We start from the raw sequence: 17113 nt of genomic DNA, 5'->3' as shown, positions 1-17113 counted from the left end.
CGGCGCTGGTCGGGAGTTCTCCACTCGTCGCATTTCCTCGGCCGTGTGCGACGCTCGTAGGACGGGCGAGTTGGGGCGAGAAGGCGGCGCTCCAGCGCAGCTGGCTAAGGGCGATAGGGGCTTGGGTCCCGTCGTCGAGGTGCAGCACGGCGCACTGCTGCGGCGTAAGTCATGGCTGGAGGCTCCAGAGGCTGCGTGATAGACTGGAGTCAGTTCCTCCGGTGAATAACTCAAAGGGCTGGCATCACGACTTGCAGGGGTTGTCCGGTACCTGGAAGGCTACCCAGCACCTCCACCAGATGTCACGTTGTAGTGACGGCAGTCCAACGGTCAGGAAGACACCAACCGGTCTTGGAAACGAAGCTCTTTATTTGGGCTGACTTACGCCCGCAAAAGAACTGAATCACTCGGCGGCGGCGTAAGCAACAGGCGTGCTCGTCAATCGTCGGTCTACGAATGTCCGCCGCTCGCGGCATCGCTCAATTTAAAGCCGGCAAGGAACTTTCCAGATAACAGGTCAAGATCATCTACGGTAATCTGGAAAAACCTAGATGCAGCCTTTCATGGCTGCGAGCAATCGAGATTAGTCTGGTCGCTTCTCGCGCCACGAACAAAAGTGATAACGACCCTTTCCTGCTGCCTTGAGCGTGAACGAACACACACTGTAATGATACGTGGCAATATATATATATATATATATATATATATATATATATATATATATATATATATATATATATATATATATATATATATATAATATATATATATCACAAAGAAATAAACGCACTTGGTTGCTAGAGGTAACATGCAAGGTAACATGCGAAACATCCGAAACGTCGACTAGTAATAAATGTTTACCTAAATGATCCGTTTCTGAATTTCGCATATATATATATATATATAATGAAATGAAAAAAACAAAGCTTGGTTTAAGCATGAATAAAAAAGGCTGCGCAGTGTTATAATTATAGATACGCAAAATATACTTAATATGTTATATATTGTACAGTATGTATGTACTGTATTATAATTTATATATGGTCACCCGGATAAAGATTGTCGAGTCCAAGACATCTGCAGGTTGTTCTATTTGTCGGCTAGCGCTGGGCACACTAAAATACGAAGACATACATCTGTAGCGTTAATGAAGCTATAGCTCGGTGCCCTCTAAACATCTTTGGCCGCTTGCTGCTCCGTTGGAGTTAAAAAGGTGTGTGTCGATATGGTGTATTCATTGCAAAAGCGCTGTAAGTACACTCAGCAAATGCCGTGAGAGAAATAACCTACAACGCGGGCATCCATAGTTCCCTTGCATTGCTGGGACTGTTCTGAGCGCGCTCTCTTCGTGGGCTGCAAAGCCGGGAGACAGCAACACAAAGCACCGCGCGATCGTGCCCGCGGATGCCGTCCCACTTCTAAAGGCCACATAGGTGATGACTTCGAGGCACAAGGGGTGTTTCAGGGAAGCCTTTAAGTAATTATGAAAAAGATTTTTTTAGGAAAAAATATGGCTTTTTCAGCATAGAATTATCAGCGTTTACGGGCACCAGAAAATCGGTGAATCTTCTTAAGTAGAAAGCTCGATAACTAATTTTTAATAATTAACTTTTAACTAGTGGTGTTAGGCGCCTAGTTGCAATTAGAGATTGGTTGCCGGTCGTTAGCCATAGCAATATCAGTTTTTAGAATATCGGAAGCGCGATTGCCCTTGGCGCTGTGGCTCGACAAAATTTGGCTGTTTCGACTAGTTACGTGCACTGGAAAGGTTGCTTTGCCGGCATGCTTTTTGAAAGTGCATGTATTTTGGCATGATGTAGCCAAATTTTGTTGAACCACAGCACCGAGGATAATCGCGTCTTCGAAATACTAAAAATTGATATGGCTGTTAGTGGCGACCGGCTACAAATCTCTAATCGCAACCGGTTGCCTAGCTATGATAGTTAAAAATTTAATTGTCAGAAATTAGCTAACCAGCATACTTCTTAAGACGATTCACCGGCTTTCCAGTGTCCGCCAACACTGCTGATACTATGCCGCAAAAGCCGTATTTCTACCCCGAAAAGCCTATTTTTGAGAATTACTTAAAGGGGCTCTGATATACCTTCTGATGAGGGCACATTAACTCGCTCAATCACTGCATTGAGTTGTCATGAACACCTGAGCCAAGTAAATGCACTTCTATACTCCGTTTCATACATAGCAGGCAACGCTGCGCAGGTTGCTGAAGTAGTGCGTCCGGGAAATCATATTACTCCGCCACGTATCATTCCTTCTTCTCGAAACTCCGGTCAGTGTTTGGACGGAAATAAATAGCGGTATAAAACGATATGGTAGCACTGAAGATCACGGTCGAAGCTGTCAGGCGCTCAGTGTGCGGGCTCTCTGTCTAAAATTTTCACGGAGTGGGAACTACTTTTTGTGCGCGGATTGAGTAGGAGCGATTCGTTCTACCAACCGCGTATTATACCGCCACGTGTACTTTTTCTTTTCGAAGTCTCGACGAGTCGCAGGACGAAAATGTAGCTCGAGGTAAAGAGAAGTCCAGGAGATGCCAGTCGCGGCACGTAAGATTTGTCACAACGAAATATGCTTGTGTTCGCTTTGGTTGTATGGCGAACTACTTTTTGCGCGCAGGCTAACAGTCGCGCTAGCTTTGGCAGCGTTGCCTGCTATGTATGAAACGGATCAGAGAACCCACAATCACGCGCGAATGTTTGCGAGCCCTTTCCAGCGACTTTTTCAGGCTCACACCCTCCTACGTCGCTCCCACCTGCGTAAACAAGTTGAGAGATGGCTCAGATTCTTTCAGACGTCACGCAGCCACCATGGCCGCGGCCAATAAGTCGCGTAGCTCCGGCTGGTCAGGAAGCTCCGCCCCCGGAGGCGGGGCCAGCGGAAGAGCGCCGACCTTCCAGCGTGCAAAAAGTGACGAGAGGAGAAGGAAAAGCCGCAAAGACGCTGAAACCCAAATTTTAACTACATATAACCGAGCTTCTACAAAGCGCTTTAAAAAAAATCTTACTGGACGATATTCGTGAAGCGGCGCGCTTTAAGGTATCCCAGGCATACCGCAACGTTATTAGAGCCCCTGTAAGAGACCCTTTAAAGTCTTCCCTGAAGCACCTTGCTAAACATGGCTGCAAAGTGATCTTTCGATTAACACAACACTGACAACGGTAGGGGAGGCACGACGGCGTCTCATATGCCTCGATATTTAGGCCATCCATTACATAACGGAGGACGTCATAGTTTTTCCGGCGGTAGATACGCGATATCCCAGTGACGTCACTGCAGGTGCACTGTTTCGTTCCTTCAGCCGAGCCCAGGTCCGGTTTCTTCCCTTGGGGTCGTGTTCTATAATTTCGGCGTTTTACTTTTTGAGAAATGAACAGAGGAACAAACTGACGTGATGAAATGGGCGCACCGTTTTTTTTGTGTGTGTCTTTCGTTCGCATTGTTTCATTATGCCACTTTTTTTTCTTTCTACGCCCATCATGAAGGAGACGATGAGAAGTTTGGTTTGGGCTTGGCGGTGGTGCATTATAGGAAAAGTCTGTAAAACCGCTCTATAGAGACAAATACGCTAACGAAGAACAGCGCCCGTACGGGCAGCGACTGCTGACGGAATTAGCTTCCGAAAGCTGTATCCGTCTTATACTGGGTGTTTCACGTAAGACTTCACATAATTTCAAAAATAGGCTTTCTGAGTTAGAAGAGCGGTTTTTTCGTGCAGTTATTAAAATCAGCGGCAATAAACGGCGCCCGCGTACTAGAACATGGCTAACTATACATTTTGGGATTTGTTTCATAAGTTGGCTTTACTTGGTAGGAAGACAGCGCAACAAACGATTACTACAGGGGAGGACAAGATACAAAAGAACGCTACTATCAGCTTGTTTTCTATGCGCCAAAAAAGTTGGTTAAGCTGTGCCCCCGCATATGCGCTGAGGGCGAGCGCGGTTGCAAAAAGCAACATGATGAAGCATTTTTTAGATGTGCCATAGGAGTGGTTTACTTGATCCCCTTGTCCTGCGGAAAATGCTATATCGGGCAGACAGGGCGTTGCCTTAACGACCGCTTAAGGAGCGTTCTGAAAATATAATGAAACAAGATAAGCTCGCCAACTTAGTGAAGCATGTTTTGGCATGCAAATGCGTACCCGACTTCAAGGAGGCGAAGATTCTGGGCAGGAGTTTTTCCACAAAAGCAAGACTTTTGCTTGAAGCTTTCCATATCGACAAGAAGGCGGACCACTGCGTTAGCGATCCGTCTATAAGCCTGTACTCAGCGGAGCGCGGTTTTTTGGCAGAATTTTTATAACTATCTTTGTAGCAGACTTTTCTTACTTGCCTGGTCTTATGTCATGCGCGGTTCTTTCATTTTCTTTTTCCTTTTTTGCAATCTGTATCTGACTATAGCTACTTTTACAGCTGAAGAGGTGATAACACCTTTCATATCTGTTAGTCTAAGATAGCTGGCACCGCAAAGTGTGAGATGTGATGTGACTGACTGGTTATATAAATGTGACTTGATGATAAAATAAATGAGTTGATAGTAGCGTTCTTTTGTGTCTTGTCCTCCCCTGTGGTTGTCGTTTGTTGCGCTGTCTTCCTACCAAGTATGAATTACCAACTAGCCCAGCACCATGTTTTATTGAAGTTGGCTTTAGTTCATCCGTGTGTGGGAGCCGCTTGCTGGGAACTACACATGTGCACGATATTTCGACAAATAAAAATAGGTGGCAGTGGAGCGCATTTTCTGCGTTTCGTGCACCATGTGCGTTACGGTGTCCCCCTCACATGTGCCGCCACCATTCCGAGCCCGGACACTGTACAGCAACGCCCCTTCATTTTATTGCGCGGAAGCATGCCCCGTAACATCCTTTTCATGGCGATAAGCTACCCGCCGCGGTGGCTCAGTGGTTACAGCGTTCAGCTGCTGACCCGAAAGACGCGGGTTCGATCCCGGCCGCGGCGGCCGAAATTCTAGAGGCCCGTGTGCTGTGCGATGGCAGTGCACGTTAAAGAACCCCAGGTCGTCGAAATTTCCGGAGCCCTTCACTACGGCGTCCCTCATAGCCTGAGTTGCTTTGGGACGTTAAACTCCAATAAACCAAGCTTCCCGGCATTACCCGGTGATTCGTGCCTGAAGAGCGTGCTTTAATTATTCCGTAATATGGGATATATCGTATGTACTCGCTTATAGGTCAACCTGTTCTTTTTTAATCACGCTCTCCAAACTATAGAGTCGGCCATTACGGGGAGGCGCGAAAGCGGCTGCAAACAAAGTTATAAAGAAAGAATGGCGGTGCTAAAGATGCGACTGCGGAAAGTCCTGCGACCTGGCCCGCTTCGAAACTCCGCAAGTTACAGAAATTTCAGCCACCTTTAGTGTGTAAAGGTTTCACACTCCACTTATTGTCCAAGGGAACGGTGTCACCCTTACGTGCGACCCTTACAAAAGTTTCTTTAGACAGTCCATAGACTGTTCAAGGGCTTTTTCTTTAAAGTATATAGACTGTATATAGATATATCCTATAGATTTGCTATAGGCAATACAAACTCTATTAGCAATCTATAGACACTCTATAGATTTATAGCCATAGCTTGTAATTGAATTTTGTCTACAGACAGTCTATTGGCTATAACTAGACGAATTGAATTATATATAGGAGGGTAATACAGCAGCTGCGGCTACCTTTAGTGTGTAAAGATTTCACGCGCGCCTTGTTCAACGGTGCTGCGTGACCCTTACACAAATTTCACTTATCAGTCTATAGACTTTCCATAGACTTTCTATAGACAAATGTTACAGACTTAAAAAAAATGCAAACTCTATAGGCAGTCTATAGGCACTCTATAGAGATTTATGGCCACACACTCTTAGTAGGCTTCTGTCTGTATAGACACTCTATTCACTATGAATAGACAAAGGAAAATATGGAAAGGCAAGAGTCTATAACAAGTCTATAGATAGTCTGTTGGCCAAGCGGAGGGTGGAAACCCACCGCGCCGTCATCTCGGCGACCGGGAACTTCGGAGGAGTGGTCGTAAAAATGAAACTTCTCTTAACTGTGCGGCTTGTCGTGCCTCCCGAACGGTGGAGACCATGCTCGGCAGGATTTAAGCGAGAGACTTCTTATAGAGTCTGTTGCCTTCCTATCTAACCACAATCCATAGAATATCTGTAGACAACCCTCTACTAAAAGTGTATGGTCATGAATCTATATAGTAGGATACAACTTAAAAAAAAAAAAAAAACAGCAGTTGCTAACACTGGGCCGTGGTCCCCGGCGTCCTGTATTACTTCGCTGGCTAATCGCAATAGTAAACGAAGTCACGTTTTTAATGTTTGACTATATCAAGGAATCCACGTATCAAAATCCTAGAGCTCATAATTTTTTTTTATTGCGATAAGCTTCTTGTTTAGGTAACAAGAAACGTTCAAGCAGCGAACTACTTTTTCGTCGTGGAGGAATTCTGTGCGCGGAGGCTGAACGAGGGCGGAGCTTCACTGCAGACTTAAGTTGTATCCGACTATGATATCTGTAGACAGTCCATAGGATTTGTGTTTGTAGACAAGTCTCTGATGTCTATAGAAAGTTTATAGACTTTATTGACAGAAGTCTTTGCAGAGTCTGCAGGAGGTCTAAAGGAATTTTCAGGATGGGTAACACTGCTGGTCGGGCTGTTAATGCATCCTCGTACTGCACTTTATTATACAGCTGCGAGACTCTGAGAGCAGTGTGAACATGCGTTTAATTTTTCATCCTCACGTGCTGCTTGGCATATTACTAATCCGACGTTGAACGAGATCTTTTGTGGGCCCTGTATTACACGTGCTCCTGCGCAAACCTGTCGGGAGTGTGCAGTTTAATCTTCCCTCCTTAGGCCTTCACTTCAGGCGAGCGGCGGAACTAGCGGAACCGGAACTACCGGAACCGGAACTACCGGAACCGGAACTACCGTAGGAAGTACATCGCTTTAAAAACTTCTGTCTCATCCCAGTTCCTTCCGGTATCTCTTTGTGCTCGGGAGCGAAGAGCAGTTGAGCTTACTTGCTCGTTTCTTTTTTCATGCTTTCGTCCGTACCGGCTCGCGTAATCCTTTTCTCGAAATCTTAGGCGAAAAATTCGTCTTCATCACGTGCGTGTTGGCCACTGCCTGGTTCAGTTTTTATTTTTTTTTTTCTGACCCATGTGCCCGCTTTGTCTGGAAAGCCCGATATCCCGAAGACGCCGCTAAATCCCCAAAGAGAACTTCAAATTCTCCTAAAGCGCCACTCTGCACCTGCACTCTTGCGATTTTAATCTCCTGTATAAAAGGTACGAGAATAAGTTATTGGGGTACATCTTCTGTTCTGCGTATCGTTGCATAGCAGGAAGGAAGGGCATTGAGAACTTGCTGACCTGTCATTAATTTGCCGCGAAAAAAAAAATGAACAGCTCTGGGACCTAATTGGCTCTTTCATCTAATCAATAAAGCTACCCTATAGCTTCTCTTCTAAGCTTTCCTACATGAAACAGCGTCACTAAATAAATGCGGGAGCACTTCGTTCACACGCGTTGGAGGAGCCCTCGTTTGATGTTTTTTGTTTTAATTAATGCGAAATCATTACTAGGCTATGTAGGCGGGGTCGTGTCATCAAAACGTGTCGGCAGCAGCTGTGGCGTTCTCAGAAGAGGTAGCATCAAACGAATGGTTGTAATCGATAGAGGATGATGCGCAAAGAATTTGAAGTCAATAACATGATTAGTTAATTAATTAGAGCTAAAAATGTCGAAAAACCGTCGAAATAGCGCTGACGTCGATATAGTGAGAGGACGGGAAAACGACCATGGACGGCAAAGAAGTGTAAAATTAGGCAAAGGGATGAAATAAAGTTTTAAATGGATTGAAATGTGTTTGATGAATGATAATTGACCGAACAGAAAAGTTTGACGGAAAGTAATTAATTAATTAATTATGAGAAAAGGCCATTGCACGGTTGAATACGCTGGATGGGGATATAGTGTGTGGGCGGGAAAGCAGCGTTGGCGGCAAATTTGAAAACCAGAGTGTGTGATTGAGGTGACGGGATGTAATCAGGGTGAAAGTAATTGATTAGGCGATTAACTAAGATGATTAGAAGAGTTAAGGAAATGTGATTTCAATCGATGCCATAATCAGTGAGGACGACTGATTGATAGCAAATAATTGTAATTAAGTTTCAAGTTTATTTAAAACGCACATAGTAATACAAATACAATAAAATCGGTACAGAAGGAGATCCCATAGTACACGACTGTCGGGGGGACCTCCTAGAACAAATCAAGTGGGGTAAAATTAATTTGCTAATTAATACGAGTGCCGTGGAGGCGTCAGTGTTTTCACATTCTCCCAATGGAGGTCGCCGCAGTTATCTCTAACGTTTTTTCTATCAGCTATAGTCCAATAGAAGTCAAGAATGCAGTGGAAAATGCCCCTCAAACGAATTCCTTACAGCCAACGGCGTCGACCGTGATGTCGCGGTTGAGCCTCTAGCTTGACATCGCAGCTAGCTGGCAGATATCCACCGTGGAATGGGATCGACCGCGAAGTGATGACAGTCCGTCGATGCGATTGGCTGGAGGGACTGTTTTGAGGGGAATTTGACGCTGCATTCTTGCCTTGTGTCCGACCATAGCTTGCGAGGAAGGAGTAGCCGGAGACAAGTAGCTTCCTGAGCAGTACTGAGCTGCTTACAGACATGGTGCCACATGTGCCAGCTATCAGCATGATCAGCTGGTGACGTCGTGGAGGAGGAACGGGAGGGTAACTATATATCTGGTACACTATAGGGGAATGACGTATGAGGAGAGGGCTATCTTGGAAGTAAGACGTTGCACACGCGCTTGTTGTGGGAACGGACGTTAGTGACTAGAGTGAATGGTAAAAAGGGCGTTGCAAGCTCATACTTATTCCCCCGATTGGTTGGTTGGTTGGTTGATTGATTGATTGATCGATCGAAATAACTTTATTATCCAGCATAGAAGGATAGCTTAGTAAGATAGAAGTCAGGTAGAAAGATGGGGTGACCCATCTGCTTTTAGACAATAGCTCAGAGCTCTTGGGTCCGGGTGGCGTCTCCAGCCTCCCAGTGATTTCAAGGGACAAATATATTAATACGAAGGCCTTTAATGCCTCATGATTGTCGACAGAAGGATGTCTGCAGAGGTGTCACGCTTTCTCTAGTCAGACCAGAAAAAAAAATCCTTCTGCACGATGGGATTCCAACCACCATCCTTTCGTTCCGCAACCGAGCGTGGTAATGGCTACGCTACTTCCTTTTTTTTTTCATGGTATTTATTTACTTGGTTTTGTACAGAAAGTATATACGTATGTGTGTTATACACACACACCAAAAAAAATCTATTTGCAGAGAACTACTTCCTGCCAACGCATACGTAGTTCTTCTTGTCTAGGACGCTGGAGAGTGTTTGCAGAAAGGCGTCGAATCAGACGGATGCCTCCCAAACGCCCTCCAGTGCCTCCAGCATTGAAGATTCACAAAAAATCATGTACTTAATTAACATCTTAACCACACATCAGTGACACAAGAAGCAACACCGCGCTAGAGGCTTTCGCCTCACCGCACTTTAGGTCAACAAAGTGCCCCCCCCCCCCCCCCCCCCTCCCTAAATTCAGCCGCGGCGGTTGAATTTCGATGAGGGCAAAATTCTAGAGGCCCGTGTGCTGTGCGATGTCAGTGCACGTTAAAGAACCCCAGGTGGTGGAAATTTCCGGAGCCCTTCACTACGGCGTCCCTCATAGCCTCAGTTGCTTTGGGACGTTAAACCCCCATAAACGAAACCAAGCCAAAACAAACCAATCATCATCGCAACTACGATGAGTATCACTATTTACAAGTAAACAAAAGGTCAGATAAATTTGGAGCGTGTATCCTGGACGTGACAACAGTAAGGGAGAAAAGAATTTGAGGCGTCGGATAAGAACATGCACTCAAAGGCTCGGGGATACTTATTAAAATGTGTCATCGCTATTTCGTTCCAGCCGCTCGCTTTTTTTTTTTTGTCGCCAAAAGACTAAAGTTAAAAATGAGCCAGTTTATGTTGGTAGTCTGCCAGAGAGCCCGCATATATGTTGCTCTTGCTGACAGCCGGTGAGCTTCTGAATTTTTCGTCACCTTCGTTGCGGGAACCCGGGAACTCGCGTTAGTTCATTTTTTTCTGTATTTTTTTCGTCCTTGCCTTCTCAATCCGAAATAGGCACTCTTTCTTTTGTAATGGTGACGCTGTTACCTGTCAGTTCTCTTTTCGGCATAGAATATACGCGCTTCATGACAAATCGCGTGCTTGTAGCGCGGGGATATATGGTGGTGGGGCTGCTATAGAGTGCAGTAGAATTCTACAGCATTCCTAGAGGCGCGGGGTAGGGCGAACCTCCATGCTCCTCTGCCCCGTTGCTGCCGAACGCAGAGGGGCTTTTTTTCCACGGCTGTTCTTCCATCCATATTTCCTTTCTTTCTTCTTCCTATTTGCATTCAGTACATGTTCTCCCTGAACCTGTCGGTTGTATATCTCAGCCTATTGCATGGATACGCCCCACCTCCTTTCCCTCATCGCTGCCATTGTATAGCTCGCTCCTGGTTTCGTCAGGGGTTCAACATACGGGCGATGAAAAAGCGTAAATCAGATCGCATTATGGGGAAGAAACTGCCCAGAAACTGGAAGAATGGGGGAGGGAGGTGTGGAGGGAAGAGTACTGAACCGCTTTTTGCCTCGCCGAATTTCAATGCTTTCTCCTCCCCTGCCTTTCCCCCAACCTTCTCTCCTGTCTCTTTTGTTCGCTATTCGTCGCTTCTGAGAGATCATGAGAAATTAATTCACCACCGAGCCGAGTGATTATGCGTTTGCGTCCTTCTCCTCCGCGTGCTCCTCTCGCCTTTATGCGTCGGCGATGTCCTCGTAGTAGCGGACTTAAGGTCTTTGTTCTCGTTACTGTTCTTATCACGGCTTGTAAGTCGTGTTCATTTTTTTTCGCGTGGCCCTTTTTTTTCTTAGTTTCTTGAAAAATTTAGACACTATCCAGCTCTATTTTTTTTTCCGTAGCTTCGCGGGCCCGTGACAGGTCTTTGTAGTGCGGAGGTACACAAAGGAGAGAATTTGTTGCTGGCTCCTTTGTTGTCCTTGTCGGTCACGTGACCCCTTAGCGAACCCCCTACCTGTACGTGATGGCTGTGGCGGACTGCGTCACTCTGGGAGTGTGTAATTGTTATCCGGGAACGCGATAAAAATTGGCCCCTACACTATAAAACACGAAAGGTGAAAAAGGGAGCAAGCTGTCCTCCAGCGCACTCCCTTTAAGGGGAGTGCGAAATTTCCGGAACCCTCCACTACGGCGTCCCTCATAGCCTGAGTAGCTTTGGTACGTTAAACCCCCATAAACCAAACTTGCCGTGGGAGCCACGTGTATAGTCAGGAGCAATATGAAATGGAAGAAAGTTTGAGCATTCATTTCTTGATTACTCCATAATACTATGTGACAAACAGTCTTCTTTTTGTTGGTACCATTGGGTACCTGACATTGACCTTTGACAATCACCTTGACATTTGATTTGAGACAGTAAGCACCACATCGACGACGACCTTCACTCCCTTAGAAGGTCAAACCGAATTTAACTGCGTGGTGGTATGGTCCAAGCTATGGTAGTATTGCCACGTGATCATATGACTACGACCAACTATAGCCACTGTGTGCCTGACCTTTTACCTTGACATTTGATTTGAAACATCGGAGACCATGCGTAACAGAGCTTTTGCTCGTATAACTATATTCAAGCCACGTTGAACCCCAGCCATTTTTTTTTTGTGGTGGTGGTGTGCTTTGTGTGCGCGCTAAAATGTGTACTTCATACATGTTGATGTGTGTTTGCTCTTGTGTCTTTTCTCGTGCCGACGCGCTCTGCTCCTTGGTCTTTGTGTGTTTACTTTCCCTTTTCATTGCAAACTGTTCATTTAAACATCGGCTGTATAACGCATCGTGCCTCCTCTACTTTCAGTGACGTGCTGGCCGCAGTTCCCCATGTTGCTGCCTCTCATGGCGCGTGCCGGGCCGTCTCGTCGTCCCTGACCGCAGCGGCCTCTGTCGGACGACAGCGGCACTGCAACGCCCAACAGCCCTGGCTGAACCGCCGCTCATCATGCAGTGGTACGTTGGCGGCTTTAAATTCCCGCTCCCTTTGAACACTGCTCAAACTTTCACGCGACATACATTCTTAATCACGGTTAGCGGGAACGCGGGAGCGCGTGGCCCTCGCGTACTATCAGCGCATTCCAGCGGGGCCGTGAGGAACCGGCGTATTATGTATTCGCAGTGCGTGCTTAGCAGAACTCATCGTCCAGTGCGCCCGTTTCAGTATTAAGCTGAAGACGACCCCATCGGGTATTTGTTCCATCGGATAACTGGGCCTTTCGTTGACTGCGCTAACTTTTGTTCGGCGCAGAAGCATTCCGATTGCCTTGAAGTTCGGAGTTAAGGTTGAAAGATATTTTTTTTTTACGCCACCCCGATGGCCGGTCCAAAATCAAAGATATGCTTGGTAAGCCTTTGTAATGAAGGGACAACGAAAAATGTGCGCAGTTGTTTTGTTGCGTCAGAACTGTGCTGTCTTTGTGTGCCTCACGTTGGCTCGTGACGGCAGGCCCGATCGCTGGTCAACAGACGCCTGAATGTGAGCGCCCCTGAATTAAACCACGGTTTGTTAGGTACAAGGCTAAGTGACGCCGAACATATCAGTTTGCTGGCAGGAAATTTTAAGGCAGAAATGGATTCCTGCGCACGCCATGTTTTCAGCCGTTTTGCACCGTCACCTTAGAGCTCACTTATGGATGGCGTATACACCAATCGGCGATCCGAAGCAGCTCTCCGAATCCACGAAGGAGCAAGATATCAGTCGCGGTCTAGTCAGAACTCAGGATCTGAATCCAAATCGCCCATTGAAACGCGCTCTTCGGATTCGCGGTGCAAGAAAACTTGCCACGGATCGCCGAATGGAACACGCCATACAATCCAAGTCTATCTCAGCTGCTCCTCAATGATTATCTTCCTTTTGTTTAAAAATGAACACTGTATATATGGCCACATAAACGTACACTTTATAGGTGGCCGTTTATTGTATAGAAGTCAAGGTTAACATGAGGCGATTATACACGAAGGAAGGAAGCAACGAAGAGGACAAGATGGACGCCGACTACGAGCCGATTTACTGTAGCAATGCACCGCGCTTTTTTTACAGACAGCCGCGGCGTTATCAGTCATAACAAGGCAACCAAAAATGACGAAATATGCAAAGAAAAATAGACAAAAAAAGCGGGGACGCTTAAGCTTCGCCTGTAAGAGTGCAACGCGATAGCGTGTTTCCGGTGGTGGTGGTGTAAATGAAAGCATTTCCTTTTTTTTCAATTGTTTCAATTAATTAACTGACCCTCTAAATTTCCTTAATTGCCATCATCAAGCATTCGCTTTTTATTCTGAGTATTTTGTCACCTTTGAACCTCCCTTTTTTCATCTATTTAACTTATCAAATAATTACAATGATTTCATTAGCTCGTCATTGCCTATCACACATCAGTATATCATGAATAACTAGAACCACAAATTACCATGATGCGATTTTTTTTACGCCCCCCCCCCCCCCCCCCCCCGATTATTTCTGACACGCGGTGCCGATTACTACGCCGACGGCTTTTCGACCGAACGAGCTGCATACGCTATCGCGTATAAAGGAGAGAAAAAGCTAAAACATATATTGAATTCGAAAAGCGAACATGGCCAATCATTTTATTCTAGATCTACATGTGTCCTAAAATATCCAGTTCCTTGTCACTCGGTCCTGCGGACAGTGTGCTGATGCATGTTCCGCCAGCTTGCTTTATGCAGTGTGCCTCACCGATTTCTCTTTTCAATCGCTCCTCGCCTTTGCCGGTAAACTTGGCTCTTTCAGAGATTGGCTGAAAATTTTTGCGTGCCATGATTGCTAAGGGCCGGCAGGTGCCCTCTTGTGGTATTTTTCAACGAGCGATTGCGCTCACGCTCTTTCTCGTTGTAGCGTCGGCCTGTCTGGCACAGATCTACATTTAAAGGTATATCTCGTACATCACTTCAGATTCACGCTTGGTAAACCACATAGCGCATTTCTGCGGTCGTCTAGTTAATATACATAGACAATCTTTGCAAGTTTGTATGATGAGAAAAAAAGCTGCATTCAAATCTTATCTTCTAGATCTTCTGCCACCATATCTTCATGGTCTAGAATCCAGATATAGAATGCCATGACTGGCCGCATTTGTTTGTCGAATGCAATATCTGTTCCCTCTTCTTCTGCTTTATTTTATTTATATTTTGCTTCTGTATATTAAGTTATTTTCGGCTGCAACTTTTTTGCTGATTTTGTCGCTGTAATGCTTTAAAGCATGGTGTATTGCTGCAATCAATCCGCTGGTTGTCCGCGCCTGTCTCGACCTGTTCGTTCCTTTCCTCTGTTCCGTGTCTATTCGTGCCGTGCTAACCTTGACCATGAACCAAGTGGCCCTCCAAAGAGTACTTCTGGGTTTGGTCAGTAAGTTGCGCATTATGTCCAGGTGACCTTTGAAGAATAGGAAGATGAAGAGAAAAAGTACAAGAAGATAAAAGTAGTTGCTTCAGTACACTCTAAACACGAATAAGCCTGTATTAGCGCAAAAAGGGGGGTAAGCTGTCCTCTAGCGCACTCCCTTCTTAGTGCAGGGTATGCTGTCGAAGTTTAGGTTTCGATCACTCAATATACAGAATGCTTACTCTTCGAAACTGAGGTATATTTCCACAGCAGAGCATGTTAATTTGATGCACATAGCAATGGGAAGAAACTTTTAAACTCTACACTAGAGGTCTCGAAGTCAGCAAATGGGGGTGGTTGAGACCACATTTAAAAGTTTTGAAACTGCCACAACTTCGCATGTTTTGAAGTGGAAATAATGAGGGAATAAAATGCTTGCATTGTGTAGAGTACAGGCCACCGAGCGTTCTTGCCGCGCACAAGACCTTTCTCATGCCGCGTACAGACCTACGACGCGCGTCGGCGGTCGGCGGAGGGGCCGACATTTCAGAGTGCTAAAAGTGGCGAGAGGAGAGGGATAGGCGCGAAGACGCGGAAATGCAAATTTTGACTACAGATCACTCAGCTTCACATCGTCATCATCAGCCTGACTACACCCACTGCAGGGCAAAGGCCTCTACCATGTCTCTCCTATTAACCCTGTCCTTTGTCAGTTGCCGCCACCGTATGCCCGCAGACTTCTTAATCTCATCCGCCGACCTAACTTTCTGCCGTCCCCTGCTACGTTTGCCTTCTCTTGGAATCCACTCCGTTACCCTTAAGGACCAGCGGTTATCTTGCCTTCACATTACATGCCAGCTTCACAAAACGCATCAAAAAAATTTTGCTGCAGGACATTTGTGACGCTGCGTCCTTTGAAATCCTAGGCATATCGCATCTTTGTTGAGATTCCCTTTCACAGCCCCTTTAAGTACTCAGCCGCCGCGGTAGCTCAGTGGTTACTGCGCCCGGCTGCTGGCCCAAAAGACGCGGGTTCGATCCCGGCCGCGGCGGTCGAATTTCGATGGAGGCAGAATTCTAGAGGCCCGTGTACTGTGCAATGTCAGTGCACGGTAAATAACCCCAGGTGGTTGAAATTTCCGGAGCCCTTCATTACGGCGTCCGTCATAGCCTGAGTCGCTTTGGGACGTTAAACTCGCATAAAATAAACCAAACCTTAAGTACCCGCCTCGGTGGCTCAGTGGTTACCGCGCTTGGCTGCTGACCCGAAGGACGCGGGTTCGATCCCGGCCGCGGCGGTCGAATTTCGATGGAGGCGAAATTCTAGAGGCCCCTGTACTGTGCGATGTCAGTGCACGGTAAAGAACCCCAGGTGGTCGAAATTTCCAGAGCCCTTCACTAAGCGTACATCATAGCCTGAGTCGCTTTGGGATGTTAAACCCCAATACAAACTAACTAAACTGTGCGAGGTCAGCGCACGTTAAAGAACCCCAAGTGTCGAAATTTCCTGAGCCCTTCACTACAGCATTCCTCATAGATTGAGTCACTTTGGGACTTTAAACCCCAATAAACTAATCTAACTAAACTGTGCGAGGTCAGTGCACGTTAAAGACCACCAGGTGGTCGCAATTTTCGGAGCCCTTCACTACGGCATCCCTCATAGCCTGAGTCGCTTTGGGTCGTTAAACCCCAATAAACTAAACTAAACTGTGTGATGTCAATGCACGTTAAAGAACCCCAGGTGTCGAAATTTCCGGAGCCTTTCATTACGGCATCTCTCATAACCTGAGTTGCTTTGAGACGTTAAACCCGCATAAACCAAACCTTAAGTACTCCGTATTTTCAGCGATGGTAATCTACCTCAGGGCTTGGGCAGCATACCCTAGTGTTCTAGAGGAGATATTACTGCCGTTTTATTCCTTTCGTGTTTAGAGTGTAGACTAAACGAGTTTCTTGGCAATAAGGGGAATTGCATTTCTGCCGCATTTGCACCCAGCATTTGGCGTGTCTGTCGGGACATTTTTTTTTTCCCCATCAGCGTATTTTTTTTCGGGTGAAAATGTTCATGAACTTATCAAACAATGTAATGCCACAATGAAAGCTCTAGAGGTCTGGTCTGCAGTTAACCTGATGCAAATAAACGAGAGTAAGACCAAAGCTGTCATATTTAGGCCGAAAAATAAAGTTATCCCACTGCACGATAATATTATATTAAACTCGCGGGCTGTAGAAATTGTTGAGCAGTTTAAATGCCTTGGGGTCATATTTTCTGCCAGTATGTCATGGAATTATCATGTCAATTATATCTTGAAAAAAATAGCTCAAATCACTGGTGTTATAGGCCGTCTAAAATACATACTTCCCACAAAAACTAAGATGCTGGTATACAATTCAATATTCAACTCGCATTTAAACTATTGCCAGTTGGTGTGGGGCACTACAACATTCACTAACCTTGAACGTATTCATTTAATTCAAAAAAGATATCTCCGAAATGCATATAATTTACCGTTCCGACATCCAAGTGCAGCTTTCT

The 17113-nt window shown here is 45.9% G+C and overlaps 1 protein-coding gene across 3 annotated transcripts in view; it reads left to right on the top strand.

Moving 5' to 3' along the window:
- disp (RND transporter family member dispatched) overlaps window positions 1–17113 on the top strand; it is a 326749-nt gene that overhangs the window by 186297 nt on the left and 123339 nt on the right. For all 3 annotated transcript variants that reach the window (XM_089560332.1, XM_089560331.1, XM_089560330.1), the window contains exon 3: window positions 12043–12191. In XM_089560332.1, the coding sequence (XP_089416458.1) occupies window positions 12184–12191 (8 nt within the window). In that variant the 5' untranslated portion in view covers window positions 12043–12183. The remainder of the gene's footprint in view (window positions 1–12042; window positions 12192–17113) is intronic.

This window comes from Amblyomma mixtum, chromosome 9, assembly GCF_055824585.1.
Source record: "Amblyomma mixtum isolate Tamu chromosome 9, ASM5582458v1, whole genome shotgun sequence".
Taxonomy (NCBI): Eukaryota; Metazoa; Arthropoda; class Arachnida; order Ixodida; family Ixodidae; genus Amblyomma; species Amblyomma mixtum.
The sequence above is the reverse complement of the archived record's forward strand: the minus strand, read 5'-3'. Positions and strand labels throughout refer to the sequence as shown.